The sequence below is a fragment of the Chiloscyllium punctatum genome, chromosome 31 (assembly GCF_047496795.1).
Source record: "Chiloscyllium punctatum isolate Juve2018m chromosome 31, sChiPun1.3, whole genome shotgun sequence".
Taxonomy (NCBI): Eukaryota; Metazoa; Chordata; class Chondrichthyes; order Orectolobiformes; family Hemiscylliidae; genus Chiloscyllium; species Chiloscyllium punctatum.
In genome coordinates this window covers 71,723,064-71,740,338 of record NC_092769.1, presented here as the reverse complement: position 1 = coordinate 71,740,338, position 17,275 = coordinate 71,723,064, and the positions used below count along the sequence as shown (strand labels likewise).

At 40.8% G+C, this 17,275-nt stretch overlaps 1 protein-coding gene across 10 annotated transcripts in view; it reads left to right on the top strand.

Annotated features, from left to right (window-relative positions):
- LOC140457050 (spectrin beta chain, non-erythrocytic 1-like) overlaps positions 1–15,879 on the top strand; it is a 300,358-nt gene extending 284,479 nt beyond the window's left edge. For 8 of the 10 annotated variants that reach the window (XM_072550997.1, XM_072550996.1, XM_072550992.1 and 5 more), the window contains 7 exons: positions 520–671; positions 1,741–1,813; positions 2,481–2,537; positions 7,427–7,641; positions 8,456–8,629; positions 9,848–9,890; positions 10,591–15,879. In XM_072550997.1, the coding sequence (XP_072407098.1) occupies positions 520–671; positions 1,741–1,813; positions 2,481–2,537; positions 7,427–7,641; positions 8,456–8,629; positions 9,848–9,890; positions 10,591–10,809 (933 nt within the window). In that variant the 3' untranslated portion in view covers positions 10,810–15,879. The remainder of the gene's footprint in view (positions 1–519; positions 672–1,740; positions 1,814–2,480; positions 2,538–7,426; positions 7,642–8,455; positions 8,630–9,847; positions 9,891–10,590) is intronic. The other 2 variants (XM_072551001.1, XM_072551002.1) reach the window with 1 other exon arrangement.
- Positions 15,880–17,275: the final 1,396 nt, after the last annotated feature.

Below are 17,275 nucleotides of genomic sequence, written 5' to 3'. Positions count from 1 at the left end.
ATTCAGGGATCTGTGGACATTTGCTCCAAGGTCCCTCTTCTGCATTACTGAAGCTGGATAGGTGAGCAAAAATTGATACTGGCAAGTCCAGAATACTCACTGCAACAGTAGCAGGGGAGCTTCAGGAGAGGGAAGGAACGTGCAGTTGAGGTAGAAGATCAGCTATGATTTTATTGAATCATGGGGCCAGTTTAATGCGGTATAGTATTTCCCCCATGTTCTTCCCAGGGGTATGGAGTTGTGCACCTTAACTGCAAACTCCAAACTGCTCTGCATACACCTTGGTTGAAGACTACATGATGGAACATGGCAGGGTTTGGAAGCTTGGCAGCAAAGCAGAAAAGAAAGATCTGAACATCATTGGGTTGTTCCTTCTTTGGAAAATATCCTTAACTGCTGGGACATTTTCCAAACTGTCAGGTGTGCGTGCATTCCAAACAACAAATAATGTTCACCTCTGCTACAGGGTGTCTTTGTTTCATTGACAATAGTGCCTTAACATCCTACCTTTTGTTTCAGCTGGAGCAACAAGAAATCTGGCGTAAACAGGAGGAGGAGGAGAGAAAGCGAAAGCCACCTCCACCACCTTCGCCCCCCACACCGCATGTCTCTGTGACAACTGAAGAGAATGCTGAGACTACAAGTCAGGCTCTGCAGAAAGAGTCAGCACGGTAAAAGCACCCACCAGCCTGATCTTTAGCAGTTTGGATAGGTTCCATCAAATATGGACCAAGTGTGGTCCTTTCTAGATGCCTTGGCTTCCAAATTATTTTATGTATTGTTGGGCAAAGCCAAACTCACTAAAGGCTTACTCCTGCACAGTTCCTTTGATGTTGTGAATGCAACTTCAAAATAAAAGGATGCATGAAAATGATCACACATAAGTACAGTAAGTTAGCAAGCATTTGTGATTTTATCAATCAAGTATGGTCTGTTTCTGATGACAACAGGAGGGAATACGTGCAGGCAGCAGTGGTGAAAGAGCATTAATGCCCTCTACTGGTCGACTGAAAGCTAAGCCACCTACAACGAAGATCTAAGTTTTCCTGCTACAAGTGACAAGGGTACTTACAGACAGGTTCATGTGTTTTGCAAAGACAGGTCTCCCTCCTCAACCTTTCCTGGAGGAACCCTGAAAAATTAAAGTCAGTATTATGCAATGTTTGGTGTGATATGGTAATTACCATCCTCAGTTAAAGAAGATTTTAATAAGATTTATGCACTGCATATGGTCCCATACTCCAGATGCAATGCATCAGCATGACTCAGCGACCAGGCAGGCAGCTTAATCCCAGGCCTTTGCTATTCTCGGTGTCTCAGCTGCTCCCAGCAGGTTTAGAAGCACTGCCACCTCTTCATGTTTTATAACCTCTTAATATTTGAGGTTTTATAACCTCTTAACCTCTCCGATGTTTCTGTTGCGCTTTCAAACCCAGAGACTGAACTTGAGTCAAACCAATGGGAAAGAAATTTGTTAAGTCTTTATAGCTGAGAGGTTTCTATTTGTAATTACCAGGATGGATTCTTTAAATTAGCAGACAGATCACAAACACCCGTAAAGTATAAAAGCAGGCTGTGTGCCCGCAAAGTGTTTCAACAGCTAATTTATTTGTAAAGGAGCCAGCTCGTGGAAGATGTTTTATACAGCATCAGTTAAAAATGATATGGAACTGGTACACTCTCACCAGAAATGTCTTTACTCTTTTACTGTCATTGATTTGGGGATTTTATTATTTTTAGGGATGGTGAAATAGTGAATCACTTGGAACCCATCGCTCAGAATGGAGTGCACTCAGATATGGAGTCACCACAGGTGAGTTATAAAACTGCCTCTGTTAACCACTTGTTGGGAACTTCTCATCCATGCAAGGCAGCACTGGGGCACTGAGAGTGTACAATTTGCGTCATTAGGACCCATGTGCTCAGAAACATGCAACAGGGACCACATGGAGGCTTTGAATGCCACTCCCTCTGTGGCTTCTCCCCTCTTTGTTTTTGTAGTCTATTCCAACTCTGTAAACCAGAGATCCCTGCACTCCTCCAGTTCTGGCCTCTTGCGCATCCTCAGTTTTAAACCATCTTCCATTGAACACTGTACCTTCAACAGCCTGGACCCTAAGCTCTGCAGTTCCATTCTTAACTTCTCCTCCTTTCTTTCCTCATTTATACTATACCTACATGACCAAACCTTTGATCACTTCTGCTAATGTGCCTTTTTTATCACTGTATCATGTTCTATCTCCTAAAGCTCCTGTGGGGCACCATTGTCCAAATCGCAACATGAAAATCCAGTATTAAAACATCAAGGTACAGAGTTGAACCTTGAGGTTGTACTTGTGTAGCCGAAATCTGTCTGACCTTTTTTAGTTGAATGTTCAATAGTTGTTGCACATGTAACCATAACCTTCAATTGGCTAGCCTTTGTTCATTTCATAACACACTTTTCCTTGGTTATAATGGGTGTCACTCCATTCTTTCAGCCTTTAGAAGATATCAGACAGTTGAGAGATGGTGTAGCTTCATCTGTGACTGTGACTGTAAGTGCTTTCTACTTCTTGCTACTTTTTCTTCCTGGTTTCTTTCATTTTACCTCTGCTATATATACTGCTGAAATGAGAGACTGAACTGGCTGAAGCTCTTTCCTCTAGGAATACTGAGGCAGTGCCAAGTAGAGATCTTCAAAGATTAGAGCTCGTTAGGATAAGCTTAGAGTTGGTATTTCCATCGTGGAAGCATTCAAAACCAAGGGGTCCAATTATAAGATGATCGTGAATCAATTCACTAATGAAGCATACAAAATTATTACACTGCTTAACAGGTGGATGCAGGAAGGATGTGTCCCTTGACTGGTGGGATCTAGAACCCAAGGATGCAGTATGAAAATAAGCTGAAGCCCTAGTTCACGACTGACATAAGAAGGAAATCCTTCACTGAGGACAATCTTTGGAACTCTCTATCGCAGTGGACTATGGGGGCTCAGTCATTGAGTATGTTCAGTACACACAGCGTTGGATTTCTAGATCTTAAAAATGCTAAGAGATAGGGGGATGATGCAGGAAGATCTCATTGAGATAAAAGATCAGCCATGATCTAGTTGAGTAGCGGAGCAGCCTTGAGGGTCCACATGGCCTACTTCTGCTCTCATTTCCTGTGTTCAATAAGGAATGCAGGAGAATCTTCTTCGCCCACTGTTACTTGCCCACATACACTACCTACAAGTTGAAGTTTCTATATATGCGCAGCCACTTAAGTAAGTTACTCACGTCCTTGAAACAGAAAAGTGAATGTTAGTGGTGAGAATGTGGAACCCCCATGCATGAGAAGTAATTGACCCAAATAAAATAGATGCATTTCAGAGTGAGCTAAATAAATACATGAGAAAGAAGGGAATAGAAGGCAATATGGACAGGGAGAGATGAATGAAGGAGGATGGGATGGGAGGTACTGTGCAGGTGTATTTCCGGGTCATTTTCCCCAGCAAGGGGGGGGTACATCAGTGGCTGCTTCTGTTATAAATGAGGACATGGGATTTTCAGTTGGAAATATCAATTTTAAGACTGAATAATTTTAAAAGGAGGGCTGAGTAATGTCTGTATACCCTGGTCTTTTTATGCCATACCCTCTAACCCTCCATTTCCTCATGCAAAACTACATTATGTTCTCACTTGACTCTGAATTTTGCTTTTATTTATTTATTCACGGGTTGAGGACTAGACCAGCATTTATTGCCCATCCCTAATTGCCAAGAGAGCAATTAAGAGTCAGCCACACTGCTGTGGGTCTGGAGTCACATATAGGCTAGACTTGGTAAGGACAGCAGGTTCCTTTCCGGAAAGACATTAGTGAACCAGCAGGGTTTTTCCCCAGACAAGCTGCAATGGATTCATAGTCATCATTAGACTCTTATTTCCAGATATTTATTGAGTTCAAATTCCACCATCTGCCGTGGCAGGATTTGAACCCAGGTCCCCAGAACATTAATTGTCTAGCAATAATACCACTAGGCCATTTGCTGATGGGATGTGGGAATTGCTGGTTAAGGTAATAGCCTGTCCTAATTACTCCTTCAATTAAGTGCCTTGATTCAGCCATTTCAAAGGGCAGAAAAGAATCATCCCATCATTGTTGTGGGTCTTGAGTCACATGTAGGCAAAACCAGAGAAAGAAAACTGGTTTCCTTCACTAAAAGATATTAGTGAACCAGGTGGGTCTTTATGATAATCAACAGCAGCTACACAGTCACAATTGGGCTAGTTTTTAATTCCAGACTCTCTTCAACTCAAATTTCACCGTCTTCCAAGCTGGTATTTGAGCCTATATCCCCAGAATGCTAGCCTGGGCTTCTGAATCATTAGTGCTTGACATTATCACTGTGCCAGTGTCTTGTAAAAGAATTGCTTGCTTAAAACCCATACTCCCTGTCACTATTTCACACTCACTGCTTCAGTTTGTGAACTGGCTCAAAACAAAGAAACAATCAACCAAAGACAGGTAACTTTTCTGAGAAAACCAATAATGATGATGTCAAGCAATCTTTTAAAACCACCCAATTCTCAGTGCTTGGAATCAGCTTCTCACCCCTGCTATTCAGTAAAATTGTGGGTGATCTGTATCTTTTATCTACATGCCTTGGTTTTGTAACCTATAATACTCTTATGCCACAAAATTCTATCAAAAATTGTCTTCAACGTTCAGTGTCAAGGTATTTCAGTGTGAGTGCAGTGGGGTTGTGGAAAAGAGTTCTAGCTTACTATCACCTTTCATGTCAAGATGTGCCTCTTAAAAGTCCTATCTCAAAATTTAGGGTCACGACAGTCCGTTTTTATTTTCAAATCTGAACTAATTCGATCAGCAAATAAAGTTCCACTTTACCTGAATTCAAGATATACCTAAAAGAAGACTATTCTCAGAGTAAACTCAAGGTGTGTCTATTTCCAGCAAATAGGTCTTGTGATTTAAAGGCATGTCACTGCACTGTAGTGGAAAAATCAAACACTTCTCTCTGCAAGTTCTAATTTTCTTACTTAAAAGTGAAAAACAGCAGTGTAAAATCTACCAACCTCGTTTTTTTTGTTGAATTATTATGGTTTGGACACCAATGAAGGTGTTGTGATTTTGAGTTTTCTTTTTCCACGTTCTAGTCAGGCTTGTTTTTCCTGTGCAGTTTCCTCTTGCCCACCAGATGGTGATCTCAGCTGATGAAATCCACAACCCTCTCAGGTTGCAGTCCAAACCAGTTGCAGGTTTTTGGGGTAGTTAAATAGTACTCGAGCTGCAGGGCCTCGAACATGCCCTCATCACTTTGCATCATATTACTTAGAGGAACTGGTATGGTTGTGCACCTAAGTCATGCATGCACAAGCCTTTTTTAAAAATTAATTATTTAGTGTATTTGGGCACCTTGCAGAACATGATGACCTGACCTGCAGCTTCTCCTTACAAAATGAGTGTGAAGATAATTTAAGGGCCTAGGCCACTGAGAAAGAAATGAGATTGTTGCCAAGTTTTCATGTCTCAAATGTTCCTCCAAGCAATAGGTTTTTTTTCTGCTTCTTCTTTACTTCTGTATTTCTCTATTTGTCAGTATTTTCCTTCATTTTCTCATGTTGCTGCTATTTAAAAGACACGGTGCAAATATGCTGTGGACAGACCGATTTTGGGCTTTCTGGCAGAGTCAGCACCAAAAAGGAGTTCAGTAAGTGGTCACCTGAATAGCTTTGGATGCACTCATTAATAATGTCATGCCTTTCGGGCCCTCTTGTGGTGCAGTGGTAGTTTCCTGATTCCTGGACTGAAGAGACCCAGTGTGTAATAACAGCTCTGAACCAGTTAATTAGAAAAATAGGTTAATAAAGAAAAAGCAATGCATTCATTATAGGACTTATATATAGCTGCAGGTATAAGTTTTCCATACCATCCTGACAGAACTATTTCATTTTCTTTTTAAACTTTATTTATGTGGAAGCCCCTGGCATGGCTAATTGCCCTCCATTTCAGAGGATAATTAAGAGTTGACCACATTTTTTTTGGATTTGGAGGCCAGACTAAGGATCACAGATTTCCTTTCAAAAAGGACTTTAGTGAACTAGATGGATTTTTATAACAATCTTTGATAGTTTCATTGTCACTATTACTGCAATTAGTTTTATATTCCAGATTTTATTTACTGATTTTGAAGTCCCCCAGTTGTGGTGGGATTTGAGCCTGTGTCCCTTGGGCCTTCCCATTTCTGGTCCAGTCACGTTATATTGCATTGCCATCACCCTAATTGCCCTTGAGAAGGCATTGATGAATTGCTTTATTGAGCCATTGCAGTGTCTCTGTGTGGCAGATTGTATATTAGGTTGCTATCTTGCTGTCTGATCTTTCTAATCCATCCTGAGGGAGTACAGTCAATCTGGAAAACACACAGGTTATCATGACTAAGATTTCAATTAGTATCCTAAACATTAGTCGGTCTAGCAGTCTGGGCTGGTAACGTAGCCCTGCATCTTGGACCAGCTTACTGTTGAAGTTCACTTTCTGACAAAAATCAGACTAAAGAACACTCACAAGGAGGGCTTATTCTCTTTCCAAATCTCACATTTCTCCACACAGCAATACAATACCCTCAGAATCTACAGTCATGAATTTACTGCCCTCCCTTTGACTATTGTTAGGTTGAGTGACAACCTCCAGTACCTTGACATTTAACCTTTTGAGCCTAAATAATGAATGATATTTGATGTTAGAAATCATATTGGACCTCAATTAGTCTGAGCTCAGTTCCCAGTGGACATGTGCCTTTATTGATATAAATTCATAATTTCATGCAGAGGCCACAAATAATCTGAGAACTAGGGGAAAAAAAGCTAGACCTCCCCTAGGATTGTTTGATGGGGACAGTATAGTTAGAGCTTTACTCTGTATCTAACTCCGTGCTGTATCTATCCTGACAGTGTTTGATGGGGATGATTTAGAGAGAGCTTTACTCTGTATCTAATTCTGTGGTGTATTTTGCCTGGGACTGTTTATTGGAGGCAATGTGGAACGAACTTCAATTTTTTTGTATTTAATTTGCTGCTAATTGGTCGTATAATGTAGAGGCCACAAATAATTTCAGAATTAGACAAGTGCCAATGTGCTGTGCCTGCCTTGGGATTTTTAAAATTTTATTGCTTTGTTCCCTGATGTACACAAAATTCAAACAAAAAAAGTTTGCAATATAGGGTATTTCATCAACAAGCAATAGGCTGAGCCTGCATGGCCTGGTATCTCTTTGACATATATAATGGTGGATCACTGATGAATGTAAAGTAAGTTATCTCTAAACATGCAATAAGAGATATGACTATTGTAATATCCTTTAGGCATGGAAATTTTAATCGGCATTCTGATGGCAGAATTGCCCCGATCCCAGGTCTGATGATTTTACCATTTTCTCCAGGTCAGTGAAGCATCAGAACCTGTTAATGGGACGAGTGCAGCCTCAGAAGCAAAAGGGGACTATAGTCCTGTCAAGAAAACACCGCAATCATCTCCACGCCCAGGGTCTGTTAGCACCCTTCTCAGCAAGACACAGGATACAGCTACCATACAGCTCGAGGGTATTTTATGTCGCAAGCATGAATGGGAGTCACACAACAAGAAAGCCTCTAGCAGGTAGGCTTCTAACAGTTATATACTTATGCTGCCATTCCCCTTCCAGTGGGATTGAGAGAATATTCGTGTCATTATTTGTGTGTTTACAACTTATAATTTAAAAGGCATCTGGATGCATACATGAATAGGCAGGTTTTAGAGTGATATGGGCTAAGTGATGGCAAATGGAACTAGATTTAGGATATCTGGTTGGCATGGACGAGTTGGACTGAAAGGTCTGTTTCCGATCTATACATTTCTATGACTCTACTGACATACTATAGTTTTTGTCACTCGATATCACACTGTAATATCTCTCAGGCACACACAAACACATTTCTCATTCATGGGCCTTCTAATATAGCACAACCTTTTCACACCTATGGAATTATGAAGTACTGTAGCCTCTCAAATGAATTAGTGCACTACAACATTTACTGTAATAAATGTCTCAAGAGAAACTGACTACTTATTGCAATCTATAATGCATTACAGAGACTATATATAATCTTTGTAGCTCAGATATCCATATACAATGGCATGTGATTGTGTAATTATTTCATTGAATTTTCACAAAATAAACATGCATTTGTACTGCCACGTACTGAACATCTGCCCCACTTCAACCCAGTCTACCTTCAACCTTCTTTCTCACACAGTTACTTGGATATCTGCATGACTCTACTTTTTCAGCATACAATTTACAGCACATCTGCACTTTATAGTTAATGTCTGGATATGCGTTCAGCTGTTGGCTGCTGCGGGGAAGGTACTCCTTCAGCCTGGTGTCTGACATGAGTGAGTTGTCCTAATTGCGGTGTTGTTCAACTTGTAGATCCTGGCAAAATGTGTACTGTGTACTGAGGAACCGGAGTCTTGGCTTCTACAAAGATGCTAAGAATGCTAGCACTGGCATTCCTTACCACGGAGAGGTTCCAGTTAGCTTGACAGACGCCAAGTGTGAAGTGGCACATGATTATAAGAAGAGAAAAAATGTCTTTAAACTCAGGTAAAATTTATACCATATTTATGAATGTAGAAGGGGACTCGTGTTCACCTGTGTGCCATTTTAAGTTGTGATGTATGATATAAGATGAGCTCTTCCTCAGCTGCAGAATAGATTAATACAGCTCAAGGAGGTCTTTTGGTTAATCTCTTTGAGCTCTATTTGTAGGAACAATTCAGTGAATCCCATTGTTTCCTCAGAGATCAGGAAATTGTTCCTTCTCCGGTTTCCTTTTCTCAAAATTATTGTTTAATTTGTTTTCACTGCTCTTTCAAGCAGTGCACTCCAGATCATCATAATGCTTTTTCTCCCCAAGCTGTCCTCCTGGTGCCTCTGATTCCTTTACCAGCCACTACTGTCTTCTTTAGTGGAATTGTTTTCTTCTTGTTGTCTTATTAAAATTTCAAGATATTAAACACCTCCATAAAATTTGTACTCTGAGGAGAGTAGTAATAGCTATTCTCATCTGTCCATAAAACTAAAAAGTCACATGCCTGGTGCATCCTGTTAAATCTCCCCTACACCTTGATATCTAAAACCTTTACATCTTATTTAATATATGGTGCCCGGACAAACACTTCAGCTGAGGCCAAACTGATGACTTATAAAGATGGGCAGTATGGTGGCTCGGTGGTTAGCACTGCTACCTCACAGTACCAGGGACTCGGGTTTGATTTCACCCTCGGACGACTGTCTGTGTGGAGTTTGCACATTCTCCCCGTGTCTGCTTGGGTTTGCTTCGGGTGCTTCAGTTTCCTCCCACAGTCGACAGACATTGGGTTAGGTGGATTGGCCATGCTAAATTGCCCATTGTATCCAGGAATGTGTAGGCTAGGTGGGTTAGCCATGGGAAATGCAGGGTTACAGGATTTGTGGGGGGTGTCTGGGTGGAATGCTGTTCGGAGGGCTGATGTGGACTCAATGGGCTGAATGACCTGCTTCGACACGGATTCTATGCTTGTATTATGTTCTGAAATCGGAAAACATTACCAGAAGCAAAATCACCAAAATGGAAATTTAAAACAACCTACTATTGTCTCTGGACTGAACTCCACATTAATCCCCAAACATGCTGAAATTATGTGTCAGTGTATCAGCTGTAACAAGTGACAAAGTGTACCTCATGAAGTGAAAGCTGCAATTGAATAGTGTAGGATTATGAAGCATATTGCCGCTGTTCATGCTACAGTGATTACTGAATAAGTTTATTTTTGATTGTAGACTCAGTGAAGGGAAGGAGTTCCTATTCCAGGCCAAGGACGAGGTAAGTGTTTGCAGTTTGATGGAAACAGAGGCATTGACTGAACCCTGACTGTTAGGGAACACACAGGGAGCACTGCCTGGTCATAAAGCAGAGAACTGGGCATCTTTGACTCTCATCCCACTAAATACACGTGAACACTATATCACTACAGGATATAAAAGATAACATTTTGTTAGTCCTTTCCTTGAGGAACTTGGGCAGGATGAAGATGCTCGTAGATGCAATGAATCAAATAGTAACATCTTACCTCTGGATCCTGGGTTCAAATCCAGCCCAAATTGAAGGAAGGTAGTTTCAATTAGCTCAGTTGGCTGGGCAGCTGGTTTGCAATCGACAGTAATGCTAACAGTATGGGTATAATTCTCAGACTGGCTGAGGTTACCATAACATGCCCTCTTTCTCATCTTTTCCCCTTACCTGTGATGTGGTCACCATCAGGTTAAAACCAACGCTAGTTGTCTCTCTCTAATGAGTTATGTCCTATGGTCTGGTAAAACTATGGTGACCTTACCCCATTGCCTTCCTACACCTGAGCGTCATAGTTAAATTACCTGCCAATATTCACTCCCTGACATCACAGATAGCAAATGCTGATAATGTATGAATGTCCATGTAATTACAGTCGAACAAGAGGTGGGTACAGCATTGCACCAGATTACATGAAGTGTATTGCTCAAATTTATCTGGACATGTTTTTCAGGCTGAAATGAGCAGCTGGATTGATGGAATCACCACATCCATCACCACCAGTTCCACTAATCAAGATGACCGCTATCCTGCCAATCCACAGGGTCTCACTCGTGCAATGACAATGCCTCCTATATCTCCCAACAGTGGTGATACAGTCACTCTGAGGCGGGACAAGGATGGAAAGGAGAAAGATCGAGAGAAGAGGTTCAGTTTCTTCAAGAAGAAATAGAAAGTGGTTCAAAAGCTGCAGAGATTTTTTAAAACAAAACAAAAAGTCACCACACGTTCCACATTCGCAAATCATTCCAGTCGATTCCAGCTTGTTTTTCCGAATGACTCTGTGCCTGACATTCCCGGGGCATGGGAGGGGGACATTTAAAAAAAAACAAACTCAGTTTTATCAATGGGGAAAACAATATGCCAACACTTCAGGAACGGTTAGTGGGACATTTATGAAGAACCGAAACAAGAATCACAAGCGATCGGGTCTCGATTATTTTTAGGTTGTCGAGAGAGAGAGAGAGAGAGAGAGAAAATGCTGCAGCTGTTACAAGCACTGAAGTGTAAACTGTGTTGGCTGAGCTGAGAATATTGGGTGCCTGCTTAGCTTTTCTGATGGTTTGAAGTGTGTTATGTTGGCTCTGTGGACTTGTTTTAACTATTGAAGGACTAACGGGCCCTCAAGCAAGAAGCCTATTGTTTGCTTGTCACTTCTCCCAGCTTGGTGAGGCAGTGTATCTGAACAGCTGCTGAAAAGAGAGAAGAGTTGGAAATGTGTCTATTGCAAGCAACCACCAAACAGTCACCACCTGTACATTGCCTGTGCAACTTAACTTTCTTTTCTTTCACATCTTCTGTCTCCCTCGTACACACCTGTCCCATACACACTGTTTACCAGGATGTAAGGAGTGCGGAGTGGGGGCATAGCGTGTCAATTAACTGCCTAAAGGATGTGGGAGTAGTTAATTACAACATTAAAATATTTTGTGTATTTATTGAAAACTAAAGATACTTCAAAAATGTGGGGAGAGGGACAGTATAGAACATCAGGCCTGATTTTTGGAAGATTTTATTTGTCCACCTAAGTGGTTAGATGGCATTTATCACAGCTACTCCTCCCCCGTAGTCATCCTGCTAACATGCTCAAACTATTTTCAGAACAAATCTATTGTGAATAGGACTCCAACTTGCCAAACTTTCTTTCTCTCTCATAGACCTGTGCTGTAACTGGTGTTGTTATGAATGATTGTTTTAAAGGAAGAAGCCCACACACTCGCATGCACTCACACACGCACACTGTCTTACGTACATTCACACACACACACACAGATAATAGAAAGTGTCAAAGCATTCTATTCTAAGTGATTATAGTGAAAATTGTAGATTAATTCATTGTTGGTTACTTTTCCTCTTTTGTAGCTTTTTGAGTTTGAATTCCTATGTTAAGCACCTCCCTTTATGCTTTATTGCCAAAGGGCCATTGGCAAAAGCAGCCTCCACTGAGACCTAAATGAAACTGGATGATAAATCTGTAGCTTGTTGTAGACCATGTTACAGAATGCTGGATGTGTTGAAATATAGACCAGTGGTTATGGTTGTAATCCTGTTTGTTAGGAGACAGAGTGACTTCTCCACCCCAGTGGACTTATGCTCACTTGTCTCAGCAGCTTCTGCATTAGCTTTCATTAAAGTTTGAAGTTCACCTTGGGTCCCACTATCTCCTTTTTTTTTTCTCATGCTGTGATGCCTCCAGTGCCGCCACTTTGCACCAGCCTACAGCTGGCTGCCCCAACCAAAGCTGTAAATTAGCTAGCACCTCTCACATTTAGGAAGCAACTCATTAAGTTTGACAGGAGGAAGAGTAGGCAGCAGCAGGTAGGAGGGACGTGAGGAGAGCTAAGTGACTGGTTGAACAGATACTTGATGTGAAGGTTTCTGAAGGAGGACAAAGGTAAGAAAATAGCTTAATGGTAGGCCACTGCCATTGTCAAATAGAATGCAATGGAAGTGGGTATAACATAGTGCTCATATAATTAGAGATCTTCTTGGAGTTGATTTGCTGAGTGTTTTTAAGTAGGTGCTGGGACTTTATTTTCGTAAATTTCCCCATGGTCAGATTTGACACGTGGAACCCAGATGAAGAAAGAACCCAAAAAAAGGCATAACGTTGAAGGATGCAAAAGTTGAACTGATGTTAAAAATCAGTTGGCATGGGAACTTCTTTAAAAAAAAGTTCCAAGAATTGAGAACTTACTGGAATCTCAAAGGGAGAGCCTGCAGCAGTGAAGGGGGAATATTCTGAGTTTGTTACTAAAAGCTCCTCTGGGAGACTAACTGGAACGGTTAATAGTTGGAGACCTTAATTGTGACAACCTAATATTAACACAAAATGTTATTCAAAAATTGTGACAACAAGTTATATCTTTTAAAGAGGGAATAGCAACAGGCTTGAGAGTTGGAATATATTATAGGCAAATGACAGTAGTGCTAGAGTTCTTTTACACAATAAATTCCATTTGAAATATTTTTACAGCTGAAGTTTGATAGTGGATTCGAGACTGTCCAGCTTTGTATCAAGATATCTACAGTGCACAAATACCCAGAGGAGGAAGTGGCAGAAACAGACCTCATGGTCAGAGTGGGGAGACTGCAACAGGGCTACTGGCAGATATTCTCTTGTGTTTCTCACTGTTATGTGATAGCAATTTTGAATGATGTTTTGCCACAGAGTCACCAGCAGTAGCTGACTTTATGGTGTAATACTAATTTGGAAAGAAACAGCGGCTAACGACATGCAGTAACTGGCCTTTTTATGTGCAAATGCAGTTGTTAATTTGCAGCGAGTCCAATATGTTTCCACATGGTATACTGCATGTGCAATATTCATGATTCACTCCCTCAGATTGTTTCCATTCACTAGTGACAATCTAACCAGTATGTCTTCCTAGTGCTTAGCGGTTCATAATGCAAGTTTGAACTTTAGGGGTAAGTGCTTTATGCAGTCCAGTTGGGTACTGCATTTTGAATGCTCTTGATGTTCAACTTTGCTGAGATCCTTGATGGCTTGATGTGGAACCTAGGGGAAATCTTTTGCAGGGATTAATGAGTAGTCAGCTTAGCCCTGAAAGATGCAAGAGGAGAACTCATCAGTTTCAGCATTGTAAGAAAATGATTCGAGTCCCAAGCGTTCATTTTCCAAAAGGAATCTTCTCAGACGTGGTTAACTTAGTGCCATTGTGGTACTGCCAAGAGCACACAGACATCGTACACCTAGTGCCATTGTTCTATTGGGCTAGCCAAACCTGTTTGACCAATTAACCTGCTAATCCGATTACACCTCTCTGCCAACATCTTGGCACAGCTATTGCGCCAGTGGTGTAGATTCACATCTAGATTGTATTACCTAGCCTATCTGAGTGGTGAGCACTTGAAGCTGCATTTGTAAGAGGATTCTTCTTTCCTCTTCTTTAAATCATTTGTGCTTTAGAAATTAAAGTTGAGAAATGGTTTAATGGCTGTCACTGCATTTAAAAGGAACTGTACTTCCTTAGAAACTGGGGAAAAGCATTTCTAGGGGTTTGTGTAACATATAGACTGAGATCTCCATATCAGTGAAGCAACTTTGCAAAACATCGCTTAGCAAAATTTAGCCCATCCTTTGCAAGTGAAGAACCTGAATCTCAAAAGTGGTTTTACAAATGAACATCAAAAGCAGAGATTACAGCAGTAGGTCCTCCCAGTGCAAATGAGTTCATCAAGTCTTACAAATGTTTCATATAGCATTAGGGATGGGAAAATCAGCCAGGGCTCACCATTCACTGACCCCTGCTGGCCAATGTGTGTGTGTTTGACAGAGCCTGTTAACTAGCCAGATGTTTTCCAATTTAGATAGAATCGCCAATCACATAAAGTGCTAGAGAGCAGAGTTCCCTGGGGAGTTGAATCAACATCTCCACATGAGTGAGTTAAAGAGAGGAACAAAATGAGAAGATCCATACCCAAGGAAAAAAGTATAAATGGATCACCATTAGCAGCCAGAACCTTTTTATAATATCCAAACTGTATGTCAGAATTATAAGGATGTTGTGTGCTTTAAACTAGTTTTATAATGCTTAATTCAGAAGTTATGTAGGTTGGGGAAATGGTTTATAAATTGATTGATTTACTGGCAGGGGATTCAAGAACAATATAATGTTAGAAAAGGTTGTATTGAGCTAAATAAAAATGGAAAATGATGACAAATTGCATTGCTGGTGATCTGAAATAAAAACAGAAGGTGCACAGCAGATCTCATGGACTCAAAAAGTCTGATTGAATTCATCTGTTGTTTCTCCTTAAGAAGCCAACTGACTTCCACATTTTTGGTTGTGGTGATGAGTTGTGGCTTTAGAACAAAGCTTCACCTTACTCCAATATTAATCAGGTTATACCCATTCAGATGCTAACAGAAAGATTACCACTCCTCCCTACCAAACCCTAAAGAAATCAACATGAGTCTAATTGATGTTTAGCCACCTTTGGCATTTTTGGTGAAGAATTGGAGCTTTTCTGTGAAGTGATTTTCCATGCACTTGGAGTTCAAGAGACAAGGTAGGAAACGTGCAAATATTGATTTAGTGCAGAGCATGTTCTTTTAAGGTTAGAATACTGGCAATGTACCTAATCCGGTGATGTACCTGCCTTGGGGGTACAGTGTAGGGGAAGCTTTACTCTGTATCTAACCCCATGTCATTATGCCCTGAGAGTTTTTGATACGAACAGGCATCTAACCTGCCCTGGGAGTGTTCAGTGGGGAAGAGTGTGCCTGAAATTATGCTTCACCTAACAAATTCTGAACAAAACACGAGTGCTGGATACGAGTATTCACATCACTCAGGTTAATGAGCACATAAGTCAGAGTGAATAACAATGAAGCTAGGTGGAAATGTTTGCTCAGCCACCACTCACTTGATTAATTGTGAAGGACTTCATCTGATTAAATTGGAGTCAGCTATTTCTGATAGCTGTCTCTCAGGTACTCATACATCATCAGTCACTGATCCACCCCAGATCCATACTAACAGAAGTGAAAAGCTATTGAACGTGCAGTTACATTTGGAAGGGAAGGAATCTAATAGACCACAGAGCAAGCTTGTTTAATAACCTGGTTCACATCAGGGTGTTCAAAATGTTCCCTTAAAGGCTTACTAATGAATGGAGTGGCCTTGGTGTTCCCATTTAAAGTTCTTGTTTGGAATATTATAATCTCTATTTACTGGCTTCTTATTGTACTGAAAATAAAGAGTGCATTTAAAACGTCTTCTAGTGTCTTGCTTGTCGTTGTTAAGAGTTTCAGAGATTCATAGCAAAAATGTTAATGTTTTTATGCTGTGTTAAAAATTGACAATCTGTTCAATTGGTTAAGGAGGCTTGCAAGTAAACCATCCAGGCAAGGAGATTTGATTTCTGATCTCAAACAGGATGAAAGATTGATGTGGTTGGGCTGTCATTCCTGCTGTTGCTATCCAGTAACTCCCACCTGACAGTTTATGCTTTCAAGCAACATGGGTGTGCATACCGTCAAGCTGAGCAGTGACACCTCCACGAGGGAACAGCTTGCTGATAATTATTCTGTGGGATTTCCTACTTGAAAAAATATCCACTGGAGGGCAACAGACTTCATTAAGAAGAGGATCGTAACAGTGCCAACTACTATCGGTAAGAGGGGGAGAAAAGTTAGATTGTTTCTCTAATACTCTGCTAACTTTTGATGTTATAAATAGAAAATCTATAAATAGTCATTATGTTTTCAGCTTGGAAAGAGGCCCTTTGGCCCAACATGTCCATGTTGGTTATCAAGCAACTATCCAGTCCCATTTTCCAGCAACAATTCTTCCTTAGATCCCCTCTAAACCGCTTTGCCTTAAATCTGTGCTGTCTGGTTATTGACTCTTCTACTGAGGGGAATCAAGTAACCCCATAATTATTTTTGCTCTTCAGCTTGTCTAGTCTCTCTTCATAACTAAAACCGTCCAGGTCAGATGAAATTCCTTTGAACTCTCTCTCGACTGCAATAAAATCCTTCCAATAAGCGTACTTCGACTAAAAAGGACAGGTATGACATATGCCTTCTTAAGCACTTATCCATCTTTCCTATTGCTTTCAAGGATCCAAAGTACCTCTGAACTTTCTAGGGACCTACCACAATGAATGGTAGATCCCTAGAAAGTTACCTTAGCTCCCAAAATGCATTTTCTCAAGATTTTCTGGATTAAATTCCATTTGCCGCTGTTCTGCCCAAATGACCGTCTCATCTATAATAATTATGGTATAATGTTTCCACCCTTACAACTTAGCACACAGAATACCAAGACAAGGGGTTAGTGGTAACTTTTATACACTAAATCACTGGTTAGATCCTGTGGATACTGGAGATGAGAGTGCTGGGGGAATTCCGCGTGTGTGGCAGCATCTGTGGAGACAGAAACTGTTAATGTTTTGAGTTTGATACGACCCCTCTTCACAGCTGGAGTATTCTGTGCACTATACATTAGGAACGATATAGAGAATGCAGATTGATAGAAACAAATACAGAATTATAGGGATATGTGTGGGCCGTTTGAGCCTGCTCCCATCATTCAATATGATCATCCAGCTCAGATCCCTGTTCCTGCTTTCTCCCCATATCATTTGATCATTTTTGTCCTAAGAACATA